Source organism: Cokeromyces recurvatus, assembly GCF_025118155.1.
Source record: "Cokeromyces recurvatus strain NRRL 2243 chromosome Unknown BX663scaffold_2, whole genome shotgun sequence".
In the NCBI taxonomy this organism is placed as follows: domain Eukaryota; kingdom Fungi; phylum Mucoromycota; class Mucoromycetes; order Mucorales; family Mucoraceae; genus Cokeromyces; species Cokeromyces recurvatus.
Window position 1 is genome coordinate 1370966 of NW_026251388.1, and position 21976 is coordinate 1392941.

A 21976-nucleotide genomic window follows, 5' to 3' on the forward strand; every position below is an offset into this window, starting at 1 on the left:
AATCAATTATAACTGAATAAATAAATGCATATAAATAATAAAAGTTCTACTGTATTCTCATTTGAAAAAAAAAAATAAAAATAAAAAGAAGAAGTCTTCTACTGCAATGAATACCTTTTAATTCTAAATTTGTTAAAACATAAAATAAAAATAAAATCAAATAAAAATAAAATAAACTTTGTACAATATTACTAGCATTCCTTCTTTAGCTTGTAATAATAAAGTTATTGTTGATGATTAAATATGAATTCCGCTAAATCATTAAGTTGGGTTTTTTTTTTTTTATTTTTATTTTTATTTATTCTATTTTTTTTTTTTTTCTTTTAGTTTAGTTCTTTTACATTTCTGTAATAAGCCTTCACACTCTTTCTTCTTCTTCTTCCTTATATATTTTATTTATTTATTCCTTTCCTTTTTCTTTTCTTCTTGATATATATACACACATATATATTTATATATATACAAATATAAGTTCAGCACTCAAACTTGCTAATCACTCTTTTTCTTTTTTACAATTTAAACAGCAAAACAGAGACAGTAACAAATAAAACATGACATCACCAAGCAATGGAAATGGACTTCATAGAAGACTCTCAAATCATCTTCAAAGGCTTAACCTTAATAACACAGAATATAATGTTCTAAAGTCATCTAATATTTCCGAGAATGATATGGGTTGGATTTCTAACATATTTTATTTTATTTTGTACTTACTTTTTTTTTTTTATTTTGGAAAACATTCCTTTTTAGCACGTAGTGATCCAAATAATAAACCTTCAGGATCATTCGTATCAAGAACGTTATCACAAAATAATGCAAAAAAGGGCAGATCCCATTCAACAGGACGTACTAAATTAAATCGAGCACAGAGTGAACGCACACCAAATACGGCATCCCATTTACAGATAAAATATTCTGCTTCCCCTACTCATAATAACAGCATGAATGCATCATCACCGCCTAAAGAATTGTTACCAAAAGGATCAATGGCAAGAGATAGATCCACATTTAAAGGTGTATTTGATAAATTTGTTGGTAGCTTTAATGGTAAATTATTGTTAGCGGGGGGGAGGTCTCGTTTTTTATTATTATTATTTCAACCATATACATATAAATATATTAATATATACAATATAGACTTAATTAACAAGGATAAACAATCAAATCAGGAACAAGAGATGGAGATATCAGGTCCTTACAATACTAAACATGTTACACATGTAGGATTTGATGCAAAAACTGGAGAATTTACTGGTTTGCCTCAAGAATGGCAGACGCTTTTGCAACATTCCGGTATATCAAAAGTGGAACAATATCAAAATCCTCAAGTAAATAATAATACATTTCTATTGTGTTTGAAATTCAACTAAAATATATATATGTGTGTGTATTCTATTAGGCAGTATTGGACGCTATTGGATTTTATCAAGAGAATAGAAATCATGATGAATCAGTTTATCACAAGATGGAAAGAGCTCATGCATTAGAAACAGATGAAGACGAAGAAGAGATTGAAGACGAACTTGAAAGAGATACTCTACCAACTCTACAAGAGGTATACTATTTCTAAAAGAATTGAATGATTTGATAACATTTATTTATATGTCCCTTTTTTTTTTCCCTTAAGAAATCAAATATGCAAGGAAAAGTGGATGATCAAAGTATGTATTTTATATATAAATTATTTATTGACAGGTTAAAATTTAAAAAAAAAATGTATCATATTTAGCACATCAGCAGCATATGCAGCGTCAAACACCAGAGTTTTTAGTTTATCAACAACGTTTGCAACGAATTCGTTTGCAGCAACAAAAGGAACAAGAACGACTAGCTCATGAACAATTCAAATCATCGACCCCTAACCCTCATGCTGCGCGTGACTATGATATTAAACGCAAATTGAGTTCGAAGCGACGTGATAACAAACATACACAACCTAAATTGGTGATGCCTAAGCAATCATTAACTGGATCTCCAGGTACTGTTAAACAACGGGTTAGGGAACGTAGACATACAATGAGAGACGAAGAAGTAATTGCCAAGTTAAGATCTATTTGTAAAGAAGCAGATCCAACTTTAATATATTCAAATATGCGAAAGATTGGCCAAGGGTAAGGGAAACTAATAAATATGAGATGAAAATACAACTTTGTTTAAATTTATTATTTTAATTTTAATTTTTTTTTTTTTTTTTCATAGTGCTTCTGGTGGAGTATACATTGCTTATTCTAATGACTGTAATTTCCCAGTTGCTATCAAGCAAATGAATTTAGAACAACAACCGAAGAAGGAGCTTATTATTAATGAAATATTAGTCATGAAGGAATCAAAGCATAAAAATATTGTTAACTTTATTGATTCTTATTTGTGGAGAGGGGATCTTTGGGTTGTTATGGAATATATGGAAGGTGGAAGTTTAACTGATGTCGTCACTAATAACATGATGATGGAAGGACAAATCGCTGCCGTATGTAAGCAAGTACTTGAAGGTCTTCAACATCTCCATGCCAAAGGGGTTATTCATCGTGATATCAAAAGTGATAATATTTTATTAAGTTCAGCTGGTGATATTAAACTAAGTAAATTTCAAATTATAATTACATAGTATACATTATTTATATTCATATATTTCTTGGTTGGTTTTGTTTTATATAGCGGATTTCGGTTTTTGTGCACAATTGAATGAAATGCAGTCTAAGCGTAATACTATGGTTGGCACTCCATATTGGGTAAACTGCATTAAAAAACAAATATTCCAATTATTTATTCCTATGTATATATATGTGTATGTATATTTATTTATTTTTTTAACGAATTATATATATATATATTTGGTATAGATGGCACCTGAAGTAGTGGCACGTAAAGAATATGGCTCAAAGGTAGATATTTGGTCTTTAGGTATTATGGCGATTGAAATGATTGAAGGAGAACCGCCTTATTTGAATGAAAATCCTTTAAGAGCTTTGTATTTGATTGCTAATAATGGTACTCCAAGATTACAAAATCCAGAAGCATTATCTGGTGTATTTCGTGATTTCTTAAGTAAATGTCTTGAAGTTGATGTAGACCGTCGTCCAACAGCAGCGAAAATGCTCCAGCATCCATTCATAGCATATGCTGATCCTTTATATACACTTACTCCCCTTATTAGAGCTGCTCGTGAGGCTACTTGTAGAAGAGATAATTAAAATGGTTATCTTTTTCTTTTTCTTTTTTTTTTTCTTTTTTTTTCTTTTTTTTTTTTTTTTTTTTTTTGTTTGTTTGTTTGTTAAATCAGCATAATATACAATTTATAGTAATATTATACAAATATATACATACGTACACACATATAGTTTATACAGCTTATTTATAGTTTATACAGATAATATAAATATTAAAATAAACATGCCTTGTTATTATGTATAAATCAGGAAGTTAATTCATAAATAACTATTACTCGAAGGATCAACATTGATTTATTTATTAAAAAAAAAAAATAAATACTTATTTTTATATTTTTACAATATATTTTTTTTTTATTTTTTTTTTTTTTTATTTCACAATTTACAGAATAAATAAACAAAAAGCAATGCCTATTATAAAAGCGACGTATCCAGATCTCAATGAAGTAAGTCAATATTCAGATAATATAAAATATATTATAAACATATTAAATATTACCTTTATTCTTTATATAAGTTATCCAAAGTAGTAGGTCCAATTGATGGTATAGATTCAAATAAGGTAAATGCATGAAAAAAAAAAATTGAATTGTGTGTGTGTGTGTGTGTGTTTCATTTAACTAATTGAATGAATAACATTATAATGATAGAATGCGCCACCTTTATGTGAAAATATATTCGATGTACAACGTAATGAATTATTTAATGTGCTTGAACGATTACGAACTGTCTTTTGGAGTGATGAAATAATAACACCAACATCCGATACAACATCTTCAATGGAGACGACAATGGCTACTACACCAATATTAGAACAAAATGTAGAACATAAAGAGGAAGAGGAGGATCTTTCGATAGCGTCAACACATTCATTAAAACGAGCACGATTAGAATCGAATGAAGAAGATACAAATTATCTCTCAGATGCTGAATCAACCTTACACATTAATGGTAAAAAACGTGCAAGATTACAATCTCTAAAGCAAGGTATGTGTTGATATAGTCATTATATAAACGTTATCCTTAAACTAAGTTGTATTCTTTTATGTAGTTGAAACAGCTAAATTACACAAGCTAACAGAGACCAAGACATCAAAACAAAACGCACACTTAACTTCATCCTTTTATAGTTTCATGTCACTGTGGCCATTAAAACTATCTCTTGTACGCCAAATCAAGACAGCTCACTATAATGAATCGAATTTTATAGCTACATTTGCAGACATGTATGAAACGAAATCAAGAGAGCAATGTCAACATGTTATAATTTATTTAATACCTATAGCAAAGGCGATGAGAAGAGAAAACCTTGTCAACTTTTTAACTGATAAACTATCCTCAATGTAAATAAATAAATAAATAAAATGTGTATATAATGTGAACATTTCTTTTCTTTTTTTGGGACAAGAAACAGTATATAAAATATATATCCTGATTCTATTTTTATAATTCTACAAAGCTATACTGGCTTTCAGAATTAATGTATTATTAATCTGAATAAGGAAATGGAATTCATCTTTTTACTCTCGGTATTTCTAAACTCTAATCAGAAAGAAGACAAGAGAGCTGTACGAGCTATCCAACCGCATGTAAGCAAAAAAAAAAAAAATAGGCTAACTAAACTGGATGAGGATTGTAGAAAGAATTCCGATTTTTATCATAAAAGTCACAATTATTAAAATATGTAAACCTTTTTTTTTCTTTTTCTTTTTCTTTTTTTTTTTTATGTATACATAGCTCTAGCCATGGCTTCTTCAAACAAAGCTCTTATTGTTGGCCTACTTACTGGTTCCGCACTAACAGTGTTAGCAACAAGTTTGTTTTACTATTTTAAGGAGAAAGACAACGATTTAGATGACAGTAATGAACAACAACAACAACAACCCGACATTGTTGAAGGTGTCGATGGACTTATTGGTAACACACCACTTATGAAGATTCGAAGTCTCTCTGAAGCTACAGGATGCTTAATTCTTGGAAAAGCCGAATTCTTGAATCCAGGAGGTAGCTCTAAAGACCGTGTTGCACTTAACATGATAAAGACTGCAGAGGAAGAAGGTATCTTGAAGCCCCATATTGGAAGTACAGTCTTTGAAGGTACAGTAGGTTCTACTGGTATCTCTATTGCCATGATTGCTCGTGCTAAAGGTTATAAGGCCTGGATTGTGATGCCTGACGACCAAGCTAAAGAAAAATATCAATTACTTGAAAAATTAGGTGCTACAGTTGAAAAGGTTCGACCTGTCAGCATTATTGATAAGAAACAGTTTGTTAATTTGGCCAGAGAGCGAGCAAGTAACTTTCATGAGGGAGAAGCAAAAGGATACTTTGCAGATCAGTTTGAAAACGAGGCAAACTTTAAAGCACATTATACTTTTACAGGTCCTGAAATTTACCGTCAAACAGGAGGCCGCATTGATGCATTAGTGTTGGGAGCAGGTACGGGAGGTACCTTGTCGGGTATTACTTGTTATTTAAAGGAGCGTGTTGAAAAGTTGAAGGTCTTTTTGGCAGACCCTCAAGGCTCTGGATTATACAATAAAGTAAAATATAACGTCATGTATTCTCCTACTGAACAAGAAGGAAATCGAAGGAGACATCAAGTGGATACAGTAGTAGAAGGAATTGGTATTAATCGTCTGACACAGAATTTTGATAAAGGAAGACATTTGGTTGATGACGCCTTTAGAGTGACAGATGAAGAAGCAATCAAGATGTCACGTTATCTTGTACGTGAGGATGGATTATTTATCGGTAGTAGTTCTGCTGTTAATTGCGTTGCAGCTGTTAGAGCAGCAAAGAAATTAGGACCTGGACATGTTATCGTGACCTTATTAAATGATTCTGGCCAACGCCATTTAACTAAATTTTGGAGTGATGAATATCTTAAAGAACAAAATATTTATACTGAATTGAAACCAGATGAATCTGTTCTTGATTTTGTTAAATAAGTTTTATTATTATTATTATCACTATTTTGCATGTATCATAGATTTCTATCCTTTCCTTCATCATTCTTTTTTTTTTCTATTATTATTATTACTATACATATATACTTGAATTCTGTGAAAAGAAAAAGTACATAATAATAAAAAAAAAATGTTTATAGACTGTTTTCTTTGATAAAGTAGTGACAGCGATAACAAGTTGCCCATTGTGCGGTGATTACATTATTCTCGATATAAAACGGAGCCAGCGCTATCGTAAAAAAAAAAAAAAAAAAATAAATAAAAAATAAAAATAAAATAAAATAAAGACGAAATGCAAGAGGTATTAAAATTTTAAAATACGACAATTTATAAACTGGGGAAGAGTTCTATTCATAAATTGTTGTGAATTCACTACCTAATTCGTTAATAGACAACATGAATCAACGATCATTAGTGACAGGAAAAAACTTATTTTTAACATCGCCGTATAATTATCCTCAACTTGCATTAAAGACAAATGCAATTTCGTCAAGAAGATTTTCTTCTTCAACAGAGTCTAGTACAACAATAGGAGGCCTCATTACAGTTATAGCAGAAAAACTTGGTGTAGGAGAGTATGTCAATTTCTGAATTCCTCAAGTACTTTAAAACTTAAATAAACATATATATATATACTTAGATTAGCTACTGGAGGTCTTCAATTAGCAGTTATTGGAGGTATGGAAAAGTTGTTATGTGTGTTATTTTAACAATAATGAATGTTCACTAAAATAAATAAATAAAGGTGTACTAGCTGGATTTAGATATTTTGGTAGTTATTTTTTCGAATTCTTAAAGAAGAAGACCATCGTTACAGCTGATTTTGATAGTAGAGATGAATCATATAGGTAAAGTGAATATACAAGTAATTTCCTGATACAATTATTAACTATTTAAATGCATAAAGTTGGATTTTGAATTGGTTAAGTGAGCAGCCTTATAGTAAAAAGACTTCACGATTTTCTGTTTCAACAAGTATTGTTCGTGCAGGACAAAGATTAACAGGCGAAGGTATCGACGCAATGTTACCTCCTGTTTATTTCCTGCCTGCTCCAGGTATATTAGTGCAATGAAAAAGAATAAAAAAAATAATGATAAAAAAGCATACAAATACAGTAATATTAATTTTATTATACATTAAAAGGTATGCATTTTTTTACTTATAGAAATCGTCTCTTATGGTTAACAAGAGAACGTCCTGGTACATCGAACCAGGCTAATAACTCAAATACATTTTTACTTGAGCGAATTCAAATAAGTACATTTGGACAATCACGCGAGTTATTGCAAAGTCTTGTATTTGAGGCGCAAAAGAAATTTATTGAACGTGACAAGAGTCGAACAGTCGTATTTGCTGCAGATCAATACGGAGCTTGGAGGAGAACACGATCAAGACCAAAGAGACCGTTAAGTACGATTGTGATCCCTACAAATGTCAAACAAAAACTAGTAGACGATGCATTGGACTTTTTTTCTTCAGAGCAATGGTATAGTGATCGTGGTATCCCTTATAGAAGAGGATATCTATTATATGGTACACCTGGATCAGGGAAGACAAGTTTTGTATATTCATTGGCTGGTGAACTAGGGTTAAATATCTATGTCGTTAACTTGAGTAATAAGAGTATGACAGATGATACATTAAGTGAACTCGTTTCGGATACGCCTAGTAGATGTATATTATTATTAGAAGATATTGACGCAGCTTTTATTCAGAGAGTAAAAGGAGATTTAACTGCAGCTAACCAAATTACATTTTCAGGATTATTAAATGCAATTGATGGTGTTGCTGCACAGGAAGGTCGTATCTTATGTATGACTACAAAGTAACGTATATATATATATATATATATATATATATATATTATTGGAAGCATCCAATGTACTATGAATTACTTAATATACATGATAGCCATATAGAAAAATTAGATGATGCTCTTATTCGTCCTGGTCGTATTGACGTACGTGTTCATTTTGGAAATGCTACGCGTAAACAAGCAGATGAATTATTTAGAAAATTCTATCCCAATTTGGAACAAAGTGACTCTCAACTTCCTGCTTTGTTTGCCTCAAAGATTCCTGAAGAAACATTCAGTATGGCTCATCTTCAAGGCTTCTTAATGGGATATAAGCAACGACCAGAGGAAGCAGTAAGATTAGTAGATGAATGGGTTAAATCACATCAAAAGGGAAAGAAAGACGATGGCTCTACTGAAGAAGAAGAAGAGCAACAAACACATTTAATTCAAGATTTTTAACATACTACAATTGCTATTTTTTTTATTTATATATTTATTAAAAGACAATGATTACTGTTGTAATTTTTTAAATTCTTCTATAATTTTATCTGATGAAGATGAGCCAATACGAGTAGCGCCCAATTCAAGGTATTTCAAAACTTGTTCTAATGTTTTAATACCTCCTGAAGCCTTTACCTCCATTGAAGCAGGAACACTGTCTCTCATCAGTTTGATATCTTCATAAGTAGCTCCGCTTGATGCAAAACCAGTTGAAGTCTTGACAAATTCAGCCCCTGAAGCACAAGTCAATTCACAAGCCTTGACAATTTCCTCTTTTGTCAAATAAGCATTTTCAAAAATGACCTTGATGATGACATTAGGCAATTTTGTTTTGGCCATCTTGACAATATCCTTCAATTCTTGACCAACTTGATCATAAAGACGTGATTTAAGATGACCAATGTTAATGACGACATCCAATTCCAATGCACCATCTTCAATGGCTTGTAAAGATTCAGCTATCTTAGCTTCCGTAGTTGAGTTACCATGTGGAAAGGAAATGACAGTACCAACCATTACATTTGTGCCTTGAAGTAATTCACTAGCTTGTTTCACATCACAGGGTTTGACACAGACAGAAGCCAAGTCATATTCTTTAGCGATCTCACATCCTTTAACGACGTCCTCTGTTGTTTGATCAGGTCGGAGTATGGCATGATCAAATACTTTACCAAGTTTCTCAGCAGTCAAGGTTTCAGTGATAATAAGTGTCATTATTATTTTATTTTATTTTAAAAGAAAACAATAACAATAATTATAATAAAAGAAAAAAAAAAAGACTAAACGTAAATAGTGTACAACAGTAATAATCCTGATGAATCAATAATCTTAATTCTTACCAGCATGGGTACACTAGAGAGGGAAAAAAAAAGTTTATTTAAATAGAAAAGTCACAGTGAATAATACAAGTTAATGACATCTATGTGTATAAATAGACATTTCGTTGGAAGCAATATACAATCACTAAATAGCTTTCTTCTAAAGCTAAACATTATTGTTTCTTGTTTAGAAAAAAAAAAGAAGACTAACAACTTAGCTAATCCATTCTTTACAGTCTTCTTGTATTACGTTGGTAATTCCTGGAATAAAATTAATCTCAGTATCACTTCACTATTGTTCAAAATTCATCAATAGAATTCAGGAAAGATGAATATAAAGACAAAATACACACATTTATAACTTTGTTTCTCAATAAAGGTACGTGCAATAACTAGTTTATGAATTATTAGAACATGATTCATAGAAATTTAAAAGACTATTTTTATATGGCATCTATCCTACTCAGTTTTCTAGTTCTCACTACTTTAAAAATCATTATAGCTTCTTTAGCATTACTTCTCCCCTTATGTGTGTGTTTATTCACTTTACTTTTAATATTGAAGCTAGTTTCCTTACGAAAATATCTATTATGTCCTGATAAGATATATCACTAAGCATCGTGAATGTTATCTCTCCTGTTGTAGTCGGAACTTCAATAGAAACTCTTTGCTTTTATTTTTTTGAATTGTGTTTGATAGAAAGCATTTAAAGTGTTTCCACTAGAAGAGTTATCTTACCCGCCGTGTTATAGTATCCTCTTCTACCATTATCATTTTCTTTTCTTCTATAAAGTTTGTTTCAGTTCTTCAATTCGAGGTTTTTGCCACTATTACTAGCTTTTTGTTAGAATAAGTGTCACATTAACTTGAATCTGTGTCAAAAGTAAAATTTTATATTGTATTGACCTCTCTCAACAACATTACGATAAGGACTAATGGTGTAGACTTCAATTATAAATCTTATATCATTATATAACTATCATCAATTGCTAATGATATTCAACCAATAATGTCTCATAGCATTTACCCAATAAAAATATTGTAATAACAGGAAGCATCTAATCACTATAATATGCATCTGATTGGATAATGATTATACCCAATATAATATGAACTGACTTGAAATATTTTATACTGCAGCAGATTTCTGAAGTTCAAATTACGAAAACAAAACAAAGTAAAACAAAACAATTTTTTTTTCTTTTTAATTGTTTTTAATTTTTATGATAATAAATCTAGAGTTACAAATAGTATAAAAAAATGTAGAAATTAATATGAAAATTATGATATGCATAATTGTGGAATAAAAAAAAATATAGCTTGTCTATATACAATTTCTTTTCTTTTTTTTTTCTTTCATAACGAAAAAAAAAAAAAAGCCATCACACGTGTTTTTTAAAGAGTCTTGTCAAAAATAGCGTTAATTGAGTCCCAGACAGCTTCAGGTGTTTGAGCAGCATCAACACCATACCAAACACCTTGCTTCTTATAATATTTAGCTACAGGAGCGGTTTGTTCATGGAAAGCCTTAAGACGATTTTTAAGAGTTTCTTCATTATCATCAGAACGTTGAATAAGAGGTTCACCTGTAATATCATCAGTCATAGGAACCTTAGGAGGGCTATTTATTACATGAAAATAAAAATAATAATTTCAGTTAGTTATTTTTTTTTTATATCTCAGTCAAAATCTATGTTAAATTTGAAACTTTACTTGAAAACTTTGTGATAAGATCTACCGGAAGCAGGATGAACAAGACGACCACAGATACGATCAACAAGAAGTTTATCATCAACAACTAATTCAATAACATTATTCAAAGGCTTATTCATTTCCTTGAGCATAGCATCTAATTTTTCAGCTTGAGTAACGTTACGAGGGAAACCATCAAGAATGAAACTGTAAAAAAAAAAAAAAAAAAAAAATGCATTAATTTTATATATTCATACACACACACACACACTACTTTACCCATTAGCACATAAAGGATTATTCTTCAAGTTTTCTTCAATCAAACCAACAACAATTTCATCAGGAACAAGAGCACCAGCATCCATAAGTTTCTTAGCTTCAAGACCATAAGAAGTTTGAGCAGCAACAGCAGCTCTGAGCATATCACCAGTAGCCAAGTGTGCAACGTTGAACTTCTTTTGAATAGCAGGAGCTTGTGTACCCTTACCAGCACCTGGGGGGCCCATAATGACCATACGAAGTTGCTTATTATTATCAGCCATGTTTTATTTTCTACAGTAAGTTAAAAAAAAGAAAAGAAAAGAAAAACAAAAACAATAAAAAAGAATCTTTTTAAAATAATTGGGAAAATAAATATATTATATATAAGACTCTTTTTTTTGGGGGGAGCAGAGAGAGAGAGAAAGAGAAGAGATCAATTATCGGATCCGTGTTTGACAGATAAAAGTCACTGATATGATTTTTTTCTTTTTCTTTTTTTTTTTTTTTACTTTTACTTTTACTTTTACTTTTTCTTCATTATTGGAATTATTTTTTACATAATAAAATATGCTGTACTTGTAAAAATGTAACAATTAAACACCTTCCTTTATATATATCGTTTTGTATTTTTAACAAAACTATTATCTCTTCATTAAATAAACTTTTTTTCTTTTCTAAAACAAAAAAAAATTATATATAATTCAAGATCAGTTTAATATCGGCAAGTAAAATAAGTCTTCCTTATTAAAGAGATGAGTATTCTATAGTAGAATAAATTGCATCAAATCATAATATACACCTAATCATGATAGCTTAAGTAGTAAATCGAATTACATATTATGTAATCTATCGTTTTAGATTGTCCAGACCCTATTTTTATTTGTAAAAGAGGGAGTGAAGGGTAAGCAATCTGATTACTTTATCTAATCTTTTTTTTTTTTTTTTTTTAAATAACGCAACAGTGTTCTATGCGTTACATGTCTTTTTTCTTTTTCTTTTTTAATATAATTATTACCTGTGATATGAAATTAGTTGCTTTAGTAAGGTAAGGATAACTTGTGATTATATATATATATATTATAAGTCTCCTTAACGTGAATAAAGTGGTGGTAAAGATAGTTGTTATAACATGATGCAATGTGTGGCTAATGGCCATGAAATTGTCGCTCTTGCCAATTTGAAACCACCAAGTCAATCAGGAAAGGGTAATTGTTTATATGAATAGATCGTTGTAAAAGATAACTAATAATGATAATAAATTGTTTATATTGATATAAAAGATGAGCTTGATAGCTTTATGTATCAAACTGTTGGACATGATGCAATTCATTTATATTCTGAGTGTATGGATCTACCTTTATACAGACGAGAAATTATAGGTGGATCAGTATTACAGGGATCCGATTATGTTTTTACTGCTAATGACGAAACTGAAGATTTATATATGCTTTTGAAAGAAGTATTGGTAAGTGAGTCTTATAGTATGTTGACGAAAATAGTAGATCTAAAAAATATATGCATATTGTATTAGGAACACCATCCTGACATTCAAGGTGTTTCAGTAGGTGCCATCTTATCAAATTACCAAAGAGTTCGTGTTGAACATGTGTAAATAGATATAAACAAATTGAAAAAAAGAATGTGTTAGACAGGTATTAAATTATATAATAGATGTAATCGCTTGGGTCTTACTTCATATGCTTACTTATGGAGAAGAGAGCAAAAGGAACTTTTATTTGAAATGGCAAACGCAGGCGTGAATGCCATTCTTATTAAAATTGCTGCTATTGGATTAAAACCAGTTCATCTTGGAAAATCTATTGGACAGATGTATCCTTTCTTATGTCAAATGGTAATATTTTTTTTTTTTTTTTACTAGTAGCTTCTCCCTCTTCTTTTCTTTTTTTTATTGATCTATTCAAGTTATAGAACGAGCTATATGATTTACATATTTGTGGTGAAGGAGGAGAATACGAAACATTCACTATAGATTGTCCTTTATTTAAAAAAGAATTGTTATGTAAGTAGATTTACTATTATCATTTCTTTTTTTTTAAAAAAAAAAAAATAACGTATGGAGTATTAACCATTTTATTTAGAGAGGAAACAGAGACAGTGATCCATTCTGATGATGCATTTGCCCAAGTGGCTTATTTAAAGTTTAAAAAGTGTTCTTTAGTAGAAAAGACTCAAGAAGAAATGAATATGGGTCAAGTCATTATCCAAGATTGGAAAGAATGGAATTCATACGACAAAATCATTTCAGCAGTAAATGAGGAAAACACAATCATTGAGCCAAAGATACAACAGGTTAAACTAAATAGAGTACAGCAGCAACAAGAAAAAATACCTTTCAATGATTTGAAGCGACATGCACCATTTTATGCTATTGAAGGAACAACTGCATTTAATGATGATAGACTTAATACTACACAGCATTTTGATAAAATTGAGGATGAGACATTAGCTTGTATGTTAGCTGTTCAGGAAAAGTTACATAATTTAGACCTGGATTGGAAAGACGTCGTTACAATGAATGTATTTGTAACTGATATGAATGACTTTGGAAGAATTAATGCAGTTTATAAAAAGTTTTTTGATATAAATCCTGCTCCTAGGTAAGACATCTAGAGAATGATGCCAAGATAGTCGTCAAGTATTGAATTCTATTTAGAGCTTTAGTGGCTGCACATTTAAAGGGTCCTGCACGTTTGCAAATTGATCTTATTGCTATAAAAACATTAGACAATATAAAGAGAGATACAATGCATGTACAAGGCATTTCTTATTGGGCACCTGCAAATATTGGGCCTTATTCGCAAAGTGTTATGGTATTATTAATAGAGTTATAAATAAGTATATTATAGGCTTAAAATCTATTTAATAGACACAAGGTCATGCCTTTATTGCCGGTCAAATTGGACTTGTGCCCAATAAGTTAAATTTACCTTCACCTGGTTCATTTGCAGAAGAAGCAGCTCTATCTTTACGTAATTTAGAAAACATTGTATCTGTACTTGATTTAAATTTGAAGAAAGATACAGCTGTTTGCTGCTGTTATGTTAGTAACCCATCTTATTTACCACTTGCTCAAGCTGCATGGAAGGCATATATAAATAGCGATAATCAAATTCCTCCCACTTTATATATAGCTGTACCATCTCTTCCCAAAGGAGCAATGATAGAATGGCAGGTTATCTTGAATGCTCCTTTACCTAACCTTATAGAAGATGATGATGATACCTCGGATGAAGAAGAAGAAAAGATAATTAAAAGACTAGATTCCCTAAAATTTGGAGAAGGCTCTTTAGGTAAAAAAAAAATAGTTGAAATAATATTTACTTGTTATATATTGAGTTATAACCATTTAATACTATTTTGTACAGATATCAATATTATTCCTAATGTTTTTAGCAGAATATTACCTAAAAAGAATTTTACTACAATTGCTTTACAGTCATCAGGTAAAATAGAACACTTATAAAGTCTTTTTCTTTTTCATAAATTAATCACTATGCCTTACAGATAGCGCTACTGATTTTGAAGAAATTATTTTGCATATTATCGAAACTATTGAAGAAAGTTTAAATCAATGTGAAAAGAAATGGAAGCAAATACTTTCTTTGAGAGTCTTTTATTGTGACAAGTTAGATATCACAAATCAAACTTGTAGAAACTTGTTACAATTAGAGATTCTTAAGCGTTCAGAGTATTTGCCTGTTATTACTTGTATTCCTGTCAATGCTCTGGGCCCAGATGGGAACAGTATTATGGCCTGTACATTACATGTTTTATAAAACAAAAAAAAAAGTATATTATTTACATATAAATTCACTAGAAAAATAATGATTCGATTTAGTAACATACATACATATTTCAGAATAATGTTACTACTATAGAGTGGTAGAAAACTACATCTATGCTCTTGGTTTGAAAGAATTTCTCAATAAGACTGTCAGAATTAAATAAAGATTAATATTCCCTTTTGCTATTTGTCATTATTTATTTACTTTTTACTCTTTTTCACTTTGACTAGTCCAGTAATGATATTCATACTGAACAGAAGTTACAGAATTGGGATTGCTAAATTATAAATATGCCGAAGCTCTTTGTAACCCCTCCCCCTTTTTTTTTTCGAAGTTCACAAAATAAAAAAGCAAAAACTAGTGCTCTTAATTTAGAACCATGTAATTCAGCAAATAATAAATAAACAAAAAGAATTTGATTCACTCAGACATTAACAACACATTAGAACATCCACTTTCTGTTGTTGTTTAGTAGAGTAACCTTTTTTTTTCGATTTGTATACGATATTGCCTCCAATGTAAGGCATTTATAAGATGCATTGTGGAACCGCAGCTTTAATTCCTGTTCTTTATTGTCAGCAAATAAAAAAAATACGAAACAAGTACTATTAGGAAATCAAGGTATTTGCCAGCTTCGTCTTTACTGAAGCTGATTCCATCTTTGCGATGGTTATGATTGTAGTTAACTTTTTTAACTAAGTTAATAGAAATAAACCATCATTTATTATAAAATAAATGAGATTATTTTAATAAAATTAGTATAGCGTACTTTACAGCATAATATTTATTCTGCTCTCAGTTTTAGTACACTTGTGGATATTAATTTCTTTTTATTTTATTAATTATGTGAAAACTACCTTGTCTCTTGCAAAGAGTCTATCTCTGGAACAACTTCAACCCGAGACCATTTTGTTATAATTTACAACTACTACGTCAAGACCAAGATCTGACATTGGCCAGGTTGCGATATAGGAATATTATTCTGAAGATAGATGATTCAAGGTTAAGTATTCTCATTCATGCAATAACTCCAAAGGAGGCTCAAATCAAACCAATTATCTTGGGTTAAAACAAAGAAGATGTGGGTTTATGTCCAGTCAAAATAATTATTTGAATTCATAAAAAAAAAAAATCACTATGCCAATTAGAAAATAATTGACAGGACGATCCTACTTTAATTCTAACATATCTACGAGGTTCTCAAAAGCAATCTTACATTGGTCAGACCAGCCACTATAGCAAATTGGATCAAATCAGTAATAGAAGGTGTAGGGATTGATATGAGTAGCTTTCAAGTTCACTCTTTACGAGTAGTGTTGAGTACAAAAATTTGTGGAATTAGGGCACTTTATGGAAGACATCAATAAACATGCTAATTAGAGACTAAGCTCAAATACCCTTGAAAAAAAAAGAGATTTATTACAAGCTCTCATCACACCCATCATCAAGTACAACAGTCATAACCAATTCAATTTTTTTCTTTTGCGAGAAAGGCAGACCACATTGAAAGTCAAAGTGGAGGCAACTGGGGTTGAGTTAGGAGCGACAAGCAATACTAATGTTGCAGAAATGAAGACTGAAGATGTGGTACTATATATCTGTCTATGGTACAGGAGTTTGTTTCGTTGAGCCCATCAATTTATATTATAATTATTTATATATGAATTTGAATTATTCGCTCCCTAAAAATAAAAATAAAATTTTACAAATGCATATATACTTGACTAGAAAGATATAAGGAAGAAAGGGAAACGCTATTTTATAATATTATATTTAAGGGAAAATAAACCATGACTCAGAGAGCATTTATCACATCTTCAGGCTTCATTTCGGCAACATTGGTAATTTTCTATGGACTAAAAAAATTCTTGATTGGTTGGATAAAAATCTTGAAGTTTGTCGTGTACCTATTCCCAAATTAGATACTCAAGATACTCTAAATGTAACTTTAAATAAAATAAAGAGTAAGCACAATGTTGCACTAATACAAAAAGTTTATTATTTTTGTATTAACTGTCTACCCACCTACCCACCTACCTATCCCCACCCCCTTTTTTTAATGGCAGTCTGTCTGTAATTTCTTTTCTTTTTCTTTTTTTTTTTTTTGTATTTTATTTTATATAGATCTTCTTTTTCATTCTTTTATTTCATTATTTGGAATTAACTCTCGTATTAGTTGACGAATAAAAGAAAGAAAAAAATGTCTGACAAAAGTTCAACTTTAGCAAGACGAACGAGTACGAAAAGAAAGTCAGTATTGGCCGAACTAGGTATTAAACCAGCAGGTGATGATCATTTGCCGACAAATAAACCGAAAGCTGCTGTTATTACCCCGGCAACGATAGCTCCACATACTGCTAGACGAACATCCATACAGAGCAATAATAAACCCGCATCACCCACTGTTTCAAAAAATAGCTCAACTAATCCAAATTATAATGGTAAAAAAAAGATAATAGTAGGGACTACTTCACCTTCCTCTGTTAAGAATCCTCCTCTATCTTCTTCCCCTCTTCAGTCACCTACCACTAGTAGTTCACCTAGGTTAAGTAGCAACCTAAAGCGTCGATCTATGTTAGTTAGTAATTCGAATAATCATTCAGTAGCGCCTGTGTCACCGTTAGTTCGTAGAGCATCAATCAATCACACCATTTCTTCAACAGTATCAAAAGATTCAAATAATAACCATAAACGACTTTCTTTATCAGCTGTTTTAGAGCCTTTAAATGAAATACAAGTAATGAAACAAAATATAAACACATAAAAAGAAAATTGCATACTTAAATTAATTAAATATATACTGAATGAATAGAAAGAAGAACTACAAAGATTAAAAGAAAATGAAGTATTTTTAAAAGCACAGGTACAGTAATATATATGAATATACATATAAGATAATGTAATAGTTTACTGAAGGAGAGAGAATAATAGCATGAAACAAGAGTGACCATGCTTGAAGCTGAATTAGAAAAACTAAAAGAAGAGTTAAAAAATAAAGTAATGATAAATAATTAAAGTTTATATCATATTGAATACTTACTTCTCTCTCTCCTCCCTCTCCTTTTAAGTCTTTGGCAGTGGATAATAATGAAATTAGTACAGAGCTTTTTAAAAAGGTAAATATAAATTTATATCATTTATTTCCACCTCTCTTCCCTACTCCCCCCTTCTTTTTTTTTTTTTTTTTTTTTTTTTTTTTTTTTTTTTTTGCCCCGCCTAATATGATATTATTGTTATGAAAGCAAATAGAAAATGAGCTTTTCGAATCACATCAAATAGAACTAAAAAATCAAGAAAGAAAATTCAAAGCCCTTAGAATTGAATTAGATTCAGATTATGAGCAAAAGATCCAGAATATGAAATTGGAACATGAACGTCAACAAGAACAGTTGAAAAAAGACCATGAAATGGCATTGTTGGTAAGAGCATGATATATATATATATATATAATATGAAATTCATATATGTATATAAAATAGACACAAAAGAAAGAACAGAAACTATCATACGAACAAGATCAATCTACACTATCTAAATTACAAAAACAAATAGATGTATTAGAAGAGTCTCAAACGAATAGTCATGTTCGGAAGCTACAAAATGAGCTCAGCACAACTATAGCAGCCCTCGAAGAGCTTAAGCACCAGTTTCACCAACAGATAGAGACAATTGAACGTCGTCATCGAGAAGAAATACGCCAGTTACAAACAGGTAATGATGATACAGCCCAGGCGTGGCTAGAAAAAACAAAATCTACGCAACAAGAATTGGATCAACTTCATGATAAACTTTACAATAAAGAAGAACAGTATAGACATGCTATCAATGAACTCAAGATAACTCATGAAAAGGAATTGATTCGTTTAAATGAAGTTTGTGAGACAAAAGAATCACAACTTGAAGAACAGTCAAGACAAATTGAAAACTTGTTCTATCAAGTTGAAACATTACAAAATTCATTAGAAGCTGCTACAGTTCGACTAGAACAGCATACATCTACTAAAAGGTCTTCAAGTAGTCAAACAGTATCATCCAATCGAGATGATACAGAAAACGACCATGAGCGATTAGACCTTTCAAATAATCTCAATAATGATCATCAAGTTTGTCAAAATCGTTTGGAAGCTAAACAAAAGGAAATAGATGATTTGAGGGTACATTTAGCAGAAATTAAAGAAACCCATGAGGCACAAATTAATCGTTTAGGTCAAGACAAGGTAAATGCTTTACAGGAACTTCAAAAGAAAATTGGAAAACTTGAACAAAAATTAGCTATAAATACAACACCACCTCATTCACCTACTCGTCCCCTTAATATTAACCGACATCAAGAATCTACTAACCATCTACATGAGAATGAGGAAGAACAAAAGAGATTAATTAAAATTGCAGAACAACACAGAAAGGAAATTAAAATGATGCACGATCAATATCAAATCATTGTAAACACTAAAAATAGAGAATTAGAAGATTATGCATATCGTATAAAAGCTTTAGTTGCTGCAAAGCAAAAAGAAATGGAAAAATTACAAATAGAAACAAATCATACGATTGATAGATATGAAAAAGACATTGAAGGTTATGAGGTGAGTTTTAAGATCTATTATTTTCTTTGAAAATACCCTCCCCTCTCCCCTATTTTTTTTATTATTATTGTTAATGAAGAGAAATGGAAGGTATATATCTCTGTGTGTGTGTGTGTGTGTGTGTGTGTGTGTGTGTGTGTGTGTAAGTTTATTCAGTAATAATAACATGCTGTACATTATTATTATACAACCACATATATGTATATAGTATTATACTTTGATGCTTTAAAAAAAAAGACCGTAAATACAAATATTTCATGTTTATATAATGTAGAATAAACTAATCGAATATGAAAAAGAATCAAACAAGCTAAAAGATAGAGTAACTCATTGGGAAATAATTTCGAAGAATAACGAAATCCTCGTTCAAGATATAAAGAAAGGTTGTATGGCACATCTTAATGAAAATGCACATCTTATCAGGTATAAAATAAGTAAACATTTAACGTTTGTTTTTTTTTATAAATGTATACATATTAAAATATTCTTTTTACAGACTTGTACATCAATTACAATCAGAAATACATGGGCATTCCTCTTAATTTTAATAAAGTTTACTGCTTGTTTTTTATGCATTTTGACACAAAAATAACCCATGAGCTTCATTTATTTTTTTTTTTTACTTTTTTCTTCTGTATTATTTAATAATATATAATGAATAGATTGATTAAATTCTCTTCACTCAGACCCAAGTTATCTTCTCAACAAACTAGGTACAAATCATTTATTATTGAATACAAAACAAAAGTATTTGTTAAAAAAATATATACGATAGATCTTTGTCTTTCACATACTGCTTGTTCTCAAAGAATAATGTTAACTCTAACCAGGAAAAAAGTAAAGTAGATAAATAGAGTAAAGTTACTCACTTTTATTGATAGCATCATTTATCTTAGTTGATAATACAGATAGTTTGATGCAAAATGCTCCAAAGTGGAATGAAAAGTTGGCTACAGAAAGTGAAGCTGATGTAAGTAATTGATATCTAAACTTACTTGGCAGTTGCTAATAGTCTTTTAAAAAATAAAGATTAAAGCTGAAAGAGAACCCGAAACTGTACTTGAAGAATTGAAAGATAAAACAGCTAAATGGTTTAAATCTCATAAGGACAACGATAAAAATGATAAATCTTCTCGTTGAATAAATATATTGTTCTTTGCTGTGTTTCATTTTTCTTTTTTTTCTTTTTTTTTTTTAAAAAAAAAAGGCGATTCATATAATTTAAACTCAGATTTGATTTATGAATTCGGACTAAAATCAGTACCTCTATTTTTCCTTCCCTTTTTCATCTATCAACAATGAGGTAAAGAGGAATATCCAAATGATACGTCCATCCATCCATCCATCCATTTGTTCACTTATGTTAATACATCATCTGTTTACTGTTTAAATATAAATCTTTCTATTATCTTTATCAAATGGATGGATGGATAATGTAAACTTTCTAAAGAAATAGCAATATTGACATTTTTCTCTTTTTTTTTTTTACAAAACATTATAGCAAAGTCAGCGCTGCTACCGTCAGAGAAATTGTCAACCAAATCCAAGCTGCTTCCAAGGAGAAGCAACGTAACTTCACTGAAACCGTTGAACTTCAAATTGGTTTGAAGAACTACGATCCTCAACGTGATAAGCGTTTCTCTGGTACCATCAAGTTGCCCAACATCGCTCGTCCCCGTATGACCGTCTGTGTTCTTGGTGATGCTTTCCACTGTGATCAAGCCAAGGGTGCCGGTATGGAATTCCAATCTGTTGACGATCTTAAGAAGCTCAACAAGAACAAGAAGCTCATCAAGAAGCTCGCTAAGAAGTATGATGCTTTCTTGGCCTCTGAAGCTTTGATCAAGCAAATTCCTCGTCTTTTGGGTCCTGGTCTTCACAAGGTCGGTAAGTTCCCTACCCCTGTCTCTCACAACGACTCTTTGACCGACAAGGCCAACGAAATCCGTTCCACCATCAAGTTCCAACTTAAGAAGGTTCTCTGTCTCGGTGTTGCTGTTGGTCACCTCGATATGACTGAAGATCAATTGGTTGCTAACATCATGTTGGCTGTCAACTTCCTCGTCTCCTTGTTGAAGAAGCACTGGCAAAACATCAAGTCTTTGTACTTGAAGTCCACCATGGGTAAGCCCCACCGTCTCTTCTAAGAAGGGTCCTTTTTTTTATAAAGGGGCATCAATTATATAAGCATTATGTTCATTTGTCATGTTAACAAACTTGAACCTCTAATTTTTCTTTAAAAAAAATTATTACTCTGACGGTTTTACCAAGGTTTTATAAATATGTAAAATCATTTGGGAGCTATCATGACTATAATATATTGTTTATGATCCCTTAATAAAAAAATATTTAAATATAACATAAATATTACTATGTG

The 21976-nt window shown here is 30.7% G+C and overlaps 10 protein-coding genes across 10 annotated transcripts; 8 read left to right on the plus strand and 2 right to left on the minus strand.

Moving 5' to 3' along the window:
- Positions 1–325: 325 nt before the first annotated feature.
- Positions 326–3207, plus strand: BX663DRAFT_465985 (protein kinase). The gene is made up of 9 exons (XM_051524048.1): positions 326–675; positions 751–1047; positions 1138–1328; positions 1400–1555; positions 1628–1661; positions 1730–2111; positions 2200–2579; positions 2656–2729; positions 2841–3207. The coding sequence occupies exons 1-9, from the start codon at positions 552–554 to the stop codon at positions 3189–3191; spliced, it is 1989 nt and encodes a 662-aa protein (XP_051387355.1). The 5' UTR covers positions 326–551; the 3' UTR covers positions 3192–3207.
- A 322-nt stretch (positions 3208–3529) lies between these two features.
- BX663DRAFT_495692 (uncharacterized protein) lies at positions 3530–4790 on the plus strand. Its single transcript, XM_051525676.1, has 4 exons — positions 3530–3613; positions 3685–3729; positions 3818–4154; positions 4219–4790. The coding sequence occupies exons 1-4, from the start codon at positions 3575–3577 to the stop codon at positions 4512–4514; spliced, it is 717 nt and encodes a 238-aa protein (XP_051387356.1). The 5' UTR covers positions 3530–3574; the 3' UTR covers positions 4515–4790.
- Positions 4791–4883: 93 nt separating this feature from the next.
- On the plus strand, positions 4884–6535 carry BX663DRAFT_495694 (putative cysteine synthase). The gene is made up of 2 exons (XM_051525677.1): positions 4884–6365; positions 6513–6535. The coding sequence occupies exon 1, from the start codon at positions 4913–4915 to the stop codon at positions 6116–6118; it is 1206 nt and encodes a 401-aa protein (XP_051387357.1). The 5' UTR covers positions 4884–4912; the 3' UTR covers positions 6119–6365; positions 6513–6535.
- Positions 6424–8394, plus strand: BX663DRAFT_557921 (BCS1 N terminal-domain-containing protein; the record flags this gene model as incomplete). Its single annotated transcript, XM_051531791.1, has 6 exons — positions 6424–6711; positions 6777–6814; positions 6882–6984; positions 7044–7192; positions 7281–7962; positions 8049–8394. The coding sequence occupies exons 1-6, from the start codon at positions 6533–6535 to the stop codon at positions 8392–8394; spliced, it is 1497 nt and encodes a 498-aa protein (XP_051387358.1). The 5' UTR covers positions 6424–6532.
- Positions 8395–8411: 17 nt separating this feature from the next.
- BX663DRAFT_495697 (deoxyribose-phosphate aldolase) lies at positions 8412–9266 on the minus strand. Its single transcript, XM_051525678.1, has one exon. The coding sequence runs from the start codon at positions 9148–9150 to the stop codon at positions 8446–8448; it is 705 nt and encodes a 234-aa protein (XP_051387359.1). The 5' UTR covers positions 9151–9266; the 3' UTR covers positions 8412–8445.
- A 1332-nt stretch (positions 9267–10598) lies between these two features.
- On the minus strand, positions 10599–11607 carry BX663DRAFT_495700 (adenylate kinase 1). The gene is made up of 3 exons (XM_051525679.1): positions 11226–11607; positions 10968–11153; positions 10599–10875 (listed from the first exon to the last, which is right to left on the minus strand). Exons 1-3 carry the CDS (start codon positions 11486–11488, stop codon positions 10650–10652), a joined length of 675 nt encoding a protein of 224 aa, XP_051387360.1. The 5' UTR covers positions 11489–11607; the 3' UTR covers positions 10599–10649.
- A 540-nt stretch (positions 11608–12147) lies between these two features.
- BX663DRAFT_495703 (uncharacterized protein) lies at positions 12148–15391 on the plus strand. The gene is made up of 11 exons (XM_051525680.1): positions 12148–12252; positions 12312–12412; positions 12488–12672; positions 12739–12815; positions 12879–13059; positions 13137–13231; positions 13307–13825; positions 13882–14038; positions 14095–14518; positions 14594–14671; positions 14733–15391. The coding sequence occupies exons 1-11, from the start codon at positions 12230–12232 to the stop codon at positions 15002–15004; spliced, it is 2112 nt and encodes a 703-aa protein (XP_051387361.1). The 5' UTR covers positions 12148–12229; the 3' UTR covers positions 15005–15391.
- A 1720-nt stretch (positions 15392–17111) lies between these two features.
- On the plus strand, positions 17112–20191 carry BX663DRAFT_495711 (uncharacterized protein). The gene is made up of 8 exons (XM_051525681.1): positions 17112–17750; positions 17826–17876; positions 17945–18010; positions 18082–18129; positions 18256–18432; positions 18493–19599; positions 19874–20022; positions 20096–20191. Exons 1-8 carry the CDS (start codon positions 17214–17216, stop codon positions 20139–20141), a joined length of 2181 nt encoding a protein of 726 aa, XP_051387362.1. The 5' UTR covers positions 17112–17213; the 3' UTR covers positions 20142–20191.
- Positions 20192–20238: 47 nt separating this feature from the next.
- On the plus strand, positions 20239–20768 carry BX663DRAFT_495714 (uncharacterized protein). Its single transcript, XM_051525682.1, has 3 exons — positions 20239–20312; positions 20375–20569; positions 20629–20768. The coding sequence occupies exons 2-3, from the start codon at positions 20516–20518 to the stop codon at positions 20737–20739; spliced, it is 165 nt and encodes a 54-aa protein (XP_051387363.1). The 5' UTR covers positions 20239–20312; positions 20375–20515; the 3' UTR covers positions 20740–20768.
- A 15-nt stretch (positions 20769–20783) lies between these two features.
- BX663DRAFT_495718 (60S ribosomal protein L1-B) lies at positions 20784–21964 on the plus strand. The gene is made up of 2 exons (XM_051525683.1): positions 20784–20902; positions 21101–21964. The coding sequence occupies exons 1-2, from the start codon at positions 20898–20900 to the stop codon at positions 21744–21746; spliced, it is 651 nt and encodes a 216-aa protein (XP_051387364.1). The 5' UTR covers positions 20784–20897; the 3' UTR covers positions 21747–21964.
- Positions 21965–21976: the final 12 nt, after the last annotated feature.

Bases quoted from the DNA above. Each gene is read 5' to 3' on its own strand.
- BX663DRAFT_465985 (XM_051524048.1), top strand. From the start codon at position 552: ATGACATCACCAAGCAATGGAAATGGACTTCATAGAAGACTCTCAAAT. The intron at 676-750 runs GTTGGATTTCTA...ATTCCTTTTTAG, and splicing joins TATTTCCGAGAATGATATGG to CACGTAGTGATCCAAATAAT. The intron at 2,580-2,655 runs GTAAATTTCAAA...TGTTTTATATAG, and splicing joins AGCTGGTGATATTAAACTAA to CGGATTTCGGTTTTTGTGCA.
- BX663DRAFT_495692 (XM_051525676.1), top strand. From the start codon at position 3,575: ATGCCTATTATAAAAGCGACGTATCCAGATCTCAATGAA. The intron at 3,614-3,684 runs GTAAGTCAATAT...TCTTTATATAAG, and splicing joins CGTATCCAGATCTCAATGAA to TTATCCAAAGTAGTAGGTCC. The intron at 3,730-3,817 runs GTAAATGCATGA...TTATAATGATAG, and splicing joins ATGGTATAGATTCAAATAAG to AATGCGCCACCTTTATGTGA.
- BX663DRAFT_495694 (XM_051525677.1), top strand. From the start codon at position 4,913: ATGGCTTCTTCAAACAAAGCTCTTATTGTTGGCCTACTTACTGGTTCC.
- BX663DRAFT_495697 (XM_051525678.1), bottom strand. From the start codon at position 9,150: ATGACACTTATTATCACTGAAACCTTGACTGCTGAGAAACTTGGTAAA.
- BX663DRAFT_495700 (XM_051525679.1), bottom strand. From the start codon at position 11,488: ATGGCTGATAATAATAAGCAACTTCGTATGGTCATTATGGGCCCCCCA. The intron at 11,154-11,225 runs GTAAAGTAGTGT...TTTTTTTTACAG, and splicing joins AATCCTTTATGTGCTAATGG to TTTCATTCTTGATGGTTTCC. The intron at 10,876-10,967 runs GTAAAGTTTCAA...TGTAATAAATAG, and splicing joins TCTTATCACAAAGTTTTCAA to CCCTCCTAAGGTTCCTATGA.
- BX663DRAFT_495703 (XM_051525680.1), top strand. From the start codon at position 12,230: ATGAAATTAGTTGCTTTAGTAAG. The intron at 12,673-12,738 runs GTAAGTGAGTCT...ATATTGTATTAG, and splicing joins TGCTTTTGAAAGAAGTATTG to GAACACCATCCTGACATTCA. The intron at 13,060-13,136 runs GTAATATTTTTT...TTCAAGTTATAG, and splicing joins ATCCTTTCTTATGTCAAATG to AACGAGCTATATGATTTACA.
- BX663DRAFT_495711 (XM_051525681.1), top strand. From the start codon at position 17,214: ATGTCTGACAAAAGTTCAACTTTAGCAAGACGAACGAGTACGAAAAGA. The intron at 17,751-17,825 runs GTAATGAAACAA...CTGAATGAATAG, and splicing joins AGCCTTTAAATGAAATACAA to AAAGAAGAACTACAAAGATT. The intron at 18,433-18,492 runs GTAAGAGCATGA...TATATAAAATAG, and splicing joins ACCATGAAATGGCATTGTTG to ACACAAAAGAAAGAACAGAA.
- BX663DRAFT_495714 (XM_051525682.1), top strand. From the start codon at position 20,516: ATGCAAAATGCTCCAAAGTGGAATGAAAAGTTGGCTACAGAAAGTGAA. The intron at 20,570-20,628 runs GTAAGTAATTGA...TAAAAAATAAAG, and splicing joins CTACAGAAAGTGAAGCTGAT to ATTAAAGCTGAAAGAGAACC.